Genomic DNA, 7,217 nt, shown 5'->3' with positions numbered 1-7,217 from the left:
ACATCCCAAGCAAACCAGGCAAGTATGGGATCAAGATCTGGGCAGCATGTGATGCCAGGAGCAGCTACGCCTGGAATATGCAGGTTTACTCAGTGAAACCTGTTACTGGAAGGCCAGAAAAAAAACAAGGCATACGTGTTGTGTTGGACATGACAGCCGGTCTCAAGGGGCATAACATCACATGCGATAACTTTTTCACATCTATGTGGTGTGGACAGCGATTGACCCAGCCTGGAATAAGGGGAAATGTTTCAAGAGGAGGCTCTTCCCGGCAGAGATTGCGAAAGCTTAAGTGACTCCTCTAATTCAACGGCCCCAGCACCTTCCCCGCACACCAGCGTCTTACATGTTTCAAATGTGATGCATACGTTTGCAAGGCACACTGCGACCTGATTGCAAAATGCCACTCCTGTGTTTGAACACACACACACACACACACACACACACACACACACACACACACACACACACACACACACACACACACACACACACACACACGATGTGTTGATGTTGATGTCTTTTTTTTTTTTTACAATAATTCCTTGTAACTCCTATTTAATGCAGTTATTCATGTAAACCAGTAGTCTGGAGGCATTGTTTACAGGTTAAAAGGGAGTTCAATAAAATTTGGCAATGATCATTGTTTTTTTGTGATTGTAAGGGCAGTTAAAACAGACCGGTCTAATTTGACCGGGAGCACCAAAGTAAGGGGAGAGATACGAACACGACGCAAAGGTTAAAATGAAACAAAAACAAAGGCTTACCTTTCAATCATGCATTTCTCACAAACAGGCACTGAACACTGACAAGGTCACAGAGGCTGTATTCAAAAGAGCTGTCTACATCAACTCAATTTAAATGTTACTGATGGTGTTTTGATAAAACACATGATAGTGTGTTCCATATAATTTAATAAATTAATAAAATTAAGGGTGCCACCAGAGGGCACCAACACATTTGCCGCCCAGACGATCGCCTATAGGTCGCCTATGCCGATCGCCGGCCCTGAGTGCATAAGACAGGTGTTTTAGCAGAGTACGGGAGGAGAAGAGGCTGTGGTGAATTCTGTGTCTCTGTGAACTCCACAACAAGTGACTCTTGAATCATTTGTCGTGTTTTGGGAAGCTGGTGGTCGACTCTGCAGTCCTAACATTGACAAGTATCTTGTTCCACCTTTTGTGGTGCAAAAACAGTTAGCAAACTGTTAACTTGGCAAACAACTTCCCCTATCTTGCCATAACTTATCTATGACCACAACACTCTGTGGTGTGGTCAGAGGGGCGTGGTTAGGGTCGGCTATAAGAGACGACTCTCAAGGGGCTCTCTACAGTGAGGTCAGATCCATACTGACGATTCCATTAGTTCCTGGAAAGGGAAGAAAGACCAGAGCGTAGCCACCAGGACAGGTAAGGAGGATTCAGGGTGGTCTAAAAGGGATCTATGGGGTTTTGATCACTGGGTAATCATGACGGCATTTCTCACAAACTAAACATTCAATTAATTAATGGAGTAAAGAATCAGCAGAATAATACGTAATGAAAATAATCATAACAGTTTGAAACAAAATATTTCAGAATGAACTCTAACTCAACCAACTACAACAGTAAAATCCTGCATTTACTTTACTGTAATTTTTGCTTGTGTTTTTTTGCAGTGATACAGAGGCAGGTGTATTCAACTCCAAACTGATTTTCAGAGTGCATCTCACTCATAAATAGATGATAGACGGTTGTAACATTTGTAAACAATTACACAACAATAACAGCTCTTAAATGATGAAAATAATCATAACAGTTTGAAACAAAATATTTCAGAATGAACTCTACCTCAACCAACTACAACAGTAAAATCCTGCATTTAATTTACTGTAATTTTTGCTTGCGTTTTTTTGCAGTGATACAGAGGCAGGTGTATTCAACTCCAAAATGATTTTCAGAGTGCATCTCACTCATAAATAGATGATAGACGGTTGTAACATTTGTAAACAATTACACAACAATAACAGCTCTTAAATCGAACCTCTTAAAGGTGAACAGTCACGCTCGCTAGCTTCTAATATATAGTTCTGCTTCATATGCGTATACATGCCCGTAGCCAGCTCTGAGGTCACCAAGGTCCAGACCTGTGGAATTATTTTTAGAGCAAGAAATTAAACTGGATGGCCTCAACAAGGCCACATGCCAGGGCATCAAGGCTATACGTTAAAAAACATGATTTCGATTTCACTTAAATTGACGAATCCATTTCTAAAAGCGATAATGCCTTTTTAATAAACAGTGAAACAGTGAACAGTTAGCAAAATAATCATTTATATGTAATTAATATTAACCCGCTCCCCCCAGGATGCTTTTAATATGTATGAGCCACTACCCAACTCTAGTTTCTGAAAAAATCACAAGTGGATTCTCTGGCCTACATATTATAGCATGTATTTCCTATATTTCCTCAACATTTGTCCTGTAATTTCCTGTAATATTACAACTTGTTCCTAGAAACTCCATCCTATCCTTCCAATTCTCCAAATCTCCCGATTACCACATTATTATTATTACACACACAGAGTGTGTGTGTGTGTGTGTGTGTGTGTGTGTGTGTGTGTGTGTGTGTGTGTGTGTGTGTGTGTGTGTGTGTGTGTGTGTGTGTGTGTGTGTGTGTGTGGGGGTGTGTTATTCAATGGCCTGGTAATGTTTATACATGTACGGTAATATTCATACTAGGTGCTAGCATTGGAAATGGCATAGTGATAACACCAACCCCTTTAATTTTTGTATTATTTTATACAAAAACACTGCCTGCTTTGGTTGTCCGTAAGTTTTCGCCCTTGGATCTTGTCCTTTCATTTACTTTTACAGTTTGAAATGTCTGCATCTTTTGTCGAGCATTCGGAGGATGCATGAATATATTGATGTACATTTCTGTTTCAGGTTACTAAACATGGCGACTACACTGGAAATGATCGGTGGAGGGGGAGGCATAGGATTTGAGTTCACTGGCCGTGACAATGGCGCCACCCTCAGGAAGATTGAAGTGGCAGTGGGCGGCTGGCAGATCAAAGCTGTGCGGGCAGAACTGACCGATGGGCGTGTGCAGACCTTTGGAAATGCAGTCACTTTCAGTGAGTTTACGTTTGAACTTGGCGAGAGCATCACCAAGCTGTCCTTGTGGGGGAACGGTGCCGGAACACGTCTGGGTGGCATCAGGTTCTGGACGAGTTCTAAACGAGAGTTCTTCGCGCACATGACTAAATGGCCGCTGAAGATCGAGTACTCCATCGATGTGGGGTCTGGAGTCTGCCTGGGGTTGGAGGGGAGATCAGGCTCAGACATCGACTGTATGGGATTCCTCTTCATCAATGCCATCAAGTCGTCTGTGCTAACCGACATGACCTATCCCAGCCTGGCCATGTATACACCCCAGGTGAGTGCTGCTATGTGTGGAAGACATGAGTCTGAATATGGCAGGTTATGTGGGCCAATCAATTTAAATTAACAAGTGTTTCTTTATTAACTCCGAAAAGCAATTGAAATGGAATAATTTTCATGCATCAATATCACCTGTTTTTGTAGTAGCCTAGGTTGAGTCCAGGACCGAAATTGGCACGTATTTTTACTCTTTCCCATCATAAACAAAGCATGATTTATACCTATCTTTCATAGTATATATTACTCTAATATATTAATCAAAAGTATTTTATAAAGCCCTTTTTTATATCAGCAGCTGTCACAAGGTGCTTTTTTTTAAGATTTGTTCTGATCAAGTGCTTGTTGGCCCACTTTTACGTTCCATAAAGGAAAACTTGATGAGTGTTGTCCACCGTATAAACATTATAATTTGATAAGTGGTTGACAGTTATGTATTTTGTTTAATTTCATTAGGTCAATAAAATAGTGTCAGCACTTAAATCTTTTGAATTTCTCCCCTGGGGGATTAATAAAGTGTTAAAGTCTAAATGTTAGACTAAATAAATGAGTTGACACTTTCTTAACTGGTTATTGAGTATTATTTTGTGTGTTGCCTGAAAAATATGCATTTTTTTTGTGTTTGAAGGTAAACAAAGAATACGTCAAATCTGTGTCTTATCACAATGGCAGTACTGCGGCTCAAGAGCATAAATGTGCGTACAGCAGATCTGTGACCAAGTCTACCACCTGGAGCACCACCACTAAGATTGAGTCCACCATCAGCCTGACTGTTAAAGCAGGGATCCCGGACCTGGTGGAGGTGTCTGGTGGGTTTAGCGTGACCGTGGGAGCGGCGCAGACCACCTCAATGACCTCCTCTGAGACCATAACCGAATCAGATGAGGTCAAAGTAACGGTCCCGGCAGGAAAGACCATGACAGTTGATGCGACAGTGGGACGAGCAGTCATTGACCTCCCCTACTCGGCCACAGTGAAGATCACATGCCTGAATGGCAGCGAGCTGCACTTCAGATCCACCGGCAACTACAGTGGTGTGGCTTACACTGCAGTGGGAGTTGAAGTCACTGAGTCTGATAAAGTTATGAATGTTGAATAAGATGCATCAACATCTTACTGTGCACAGTTTTAATATTGATTGCATAACATTGGTTTGATTGCTAATGTAGAGTGACTGTCACAGATAAATAAATCATAATCAAAAACCTGCTTGTGTTTCCATGTTCATCCTTAGAGCTTGTTAAACAAAATATGAAAACGAGTCGGTCTTGCTGATCCCATTATTTAACGTTTCAGTTCAGTAAGTGATAATTTCAGTTCAAATATTCTATATGCTGTTAATAATTTAGTTTTCCAGTCCAACAGCCTGGAAAGATAGTTTCTGCACACTTCCAGTAAGATGCTCATTGCTTTAAAAGTTTAGGTTTATGCTAAATCACTTCAGTAAATGTGGGACAGGTAATAATCTAAATAGTGCCAAAGATAATTCATTACACAATTGTTCCAAAGATACAGTAGATTGCCAACAGAAAAACAGCAATACAGCCGAAGGCACACCTTCATAGGACAAAACATGTTGGTTCCCTAACCTAGGGTGACCTCAGTCCCCAATACACGGAAAGAGTTCACAGCAAGTGTTCAAGAGGAAGGGGAGATCTTAATATTGAATATTCGCAATAAGTTCTACTTTAATATTTGTCCACTTGGGGGTACGTTTTGTGTAACCTGTAAGTCAAGTGATATCTTCAATATTGTCATATAATCATAACAGTATTAACAAAGATAGGCCTACATTAAAAAAAAAAAAAACATTTGTAGATAAAAAAAGACAAATCCTGGAAGCCTTTTGTTAAACGATTTGTATCATAATTTTTGAATTATCAAAGTAGCCACCTTTTGCAGACATAACAGCCGAACAAACTTCCTACAATGGAAATCAAATATTGTTTGGGAAGCTCTTCCCAACACTGTTGTAGATGTTCCCACAAATGTGTTTCACTTGTAGGTTGCTTTGTTTTCACCCCAGAGCTATAGAGAGAGAGAGTTACGACACACTATGATCTCGCCGACAGGGTGGTCACGTGGTTATCACGGGGTTCATGTAAGCCTCAATAGATCCAAAGACCAAACACGCCGCGCTGTCAATGTTATTCTATGGGACGACAGCAGAGATTTCAATATTGAATGGTAAATATGAATGAAAAAAACTAGAGCTGTCAGTTAAACGCGTTATTAACGGCGTTAACGCAAACCAAATTTAACGGCGTTAAATTTTTTATCGCGCGATTAACGTAATTTTTTTATTAAAATAAAAAAAAAAAAAATTTTTTTTTTTTTTGGCTCAAAACAAAGAAGCAGTAGCCTGACTGCTATGTTCAAATGACATTTGTTCAAAGCAGTCGTTTATTTGCACTATAGGCTCTTTTTTTGTATCGTCCTGTTTTGATCAGTATATGCCAATGTTGTTATCAATAGAAAATCATTTGCACAAGGCAAGCCGAAGCACTTCATCATGTTGATAAGAGAATTAAAATGAGAAGAATTATGGGACAAAAAAATCAAGGGATATTTAGCATAGAAAAAGAATTTGCGATTAATCGCGATTAATAATAGTTAACTATGACATTAATGCGATTAATCACGATTAAATATTTTAATCGCTTGACAGCTCTAAAAAAAACACATACAAGTATTGGTCTGACTGTTAGGGTTACCACATGTATGGCTTCCCCAAGGACCAAGAGCGCAGGAAGAAATGGATGGCAATGGTCAGCCGTCAAAACGTACAAGTGACAGGGGTCAGCAACAGTCAAAAACTATGTAATGTAAGTAATGTTCACATCACTTGCTAGCATTTCAAAGGGCATAATAATTCTAAGTGTAGAGAATTATGACGTTTCAATGATATTTGTTATCTGTTGGGATTTGCAGTCCCAACAGTTTTCATTCATCGCCCTAAGCCGAAGAGGAGGAAATCCCCTTCTGTGAGGGTGCCTCCAGAACCAAGTGCAACGGACCACACATATTGCGCCAAATTATACTTCGGTGTGATCCATGCAGCTAACAATATTCCCCATTTCATCTAATTCAAGGATAGACTACACTCCTAATGAGATTACATAATTCAGGGGTAAACGGTGAAGGAATAACTTTTCCAGGACCAGCTGCTCCGGGGACCAGACTGCCAGGGACTGATGGGGCGACTGTGGAGGACCTAATAAGGCAACTAAAAAAGGAAAAATTAATGAGAAGGAGAGCAGAGAGGGCTCTTGAATCAATTTGGCAAAGAATCAATTTGGCACTAAGACAGAGAAACAATTCAGTCAACAAGAAGTTAAAACAAATGTTGAATAGCGACCAAATTAGAGCCCTTGGACAGGAAAATAGACAAATATGTTGGGGGAAGGAGACAATTAAAAAAGCCATACGGGTTAAATTTGTGGTAAGATGGCCGCCAGTGGTGACGTTCTAGACGCCACCGTCAGGCATCTAGTGACTCGATGAGGTAGTATTGGATGTCATGACACAGCTTCTTGGAGCATACTGCACACTGTATGCAATATACAATTGTACCACTAGATGGGAGTAATTTTTACACAGTGTCCCTTTAACTCTATTCATTTCAGAAATATAAATTGAATAAACACGCTTTCTCCCCAGACGTCAGTCCTGGTTGTGGTTGCAGTTTTAACCACTAGATGGCAATGTCTCTACACTGTATGACTCAAGCGAAGATTACTCACCTTGATTGGCCTTTAAACGTTTAATCAAACAGGCCTCCTTTACATCAGTTCA

At 40.3% G+C, this 7,217-nt stretch overlaps 1 protein-coding gene and 1 long non-coding RNA gene across 2 annotated transcripts; both read left to right on the top strand.

Annotated features, from left to right (window-relative positions):
• Positions 1 to 1,276: 1,276 nt before the first annotated feature.
• Positions 1,277 to 4,631, top strand: LOC115550779 (aerolysin-like protein). The gene is made up of 3 exons (XM_030366070.1): positions 1,277 to 1,409; positions 2,928 to 3,420; positions 4,051 to 4,631. The coding sequence occupies exons 2-3, from the start codon at positions 2,938 to 2,940 to the stop codon at positions 4,519 to 4,521; spliced, it is 954 nt and encodes a 317-aa protein (XP_030221930.1). The 5' UTR covers positions 1,277 to 1,409; positions 2,928 to 2,937; the 3' UTR covers positions 4,522 to 4,631.
• A 1,447-nt stretch (positions 4,632 to 6,078) lies between these two features.
• LOC115550778 (uncharacterized) lies at positions 6,079 to 6,694 on the top strand. The gene is made up of 2 exons (XR_003977949.1): positions 6,079 to 6,247; positions 6,354 to 6,694. It is a non-coding gene; the product is annotated as an uncharacterized LOC115550778 (long non-coding RNA).
• The last annotated feature ends 523 nt before the right edge of the window (positions 6,695 to 7,217 follow it).

Source organism: Gadus morhua, chromosome 9, assembly GCF_902167405.1.
Source record: "Gadus morhua chromosome 9, gadMor3.0, whole genome shotgun sequence".
In the NCBI taxonomy this organism is placed as follows: domain Eukaryota; kingdom Metazoa; phylum Chordata; class Actinopteri; order Gadiformes; family Gadidae; genus Gadus; species Gadus morhua.
This window is presented reverse-complemented; position numbering and strand designations above follow the sequence as displayed.

Excerpts from the sequence above, each read along its gene's own strand:
- LOC115550779 (XM_030366070.1), top strand. The coding sequence starts at position 2,938 with ATGGCGACTACACTGGAAATGATCGGTGGAGGGGGAGGCATAGGATTT. Across the intron at positions 3,421-4,050 it reads TGGCCATGTATACACCCCAG|GTAAACAAAGAATACGTCAA; the intron begins GTGAGTGCTGCT and ends TTGTGTTTGAAG.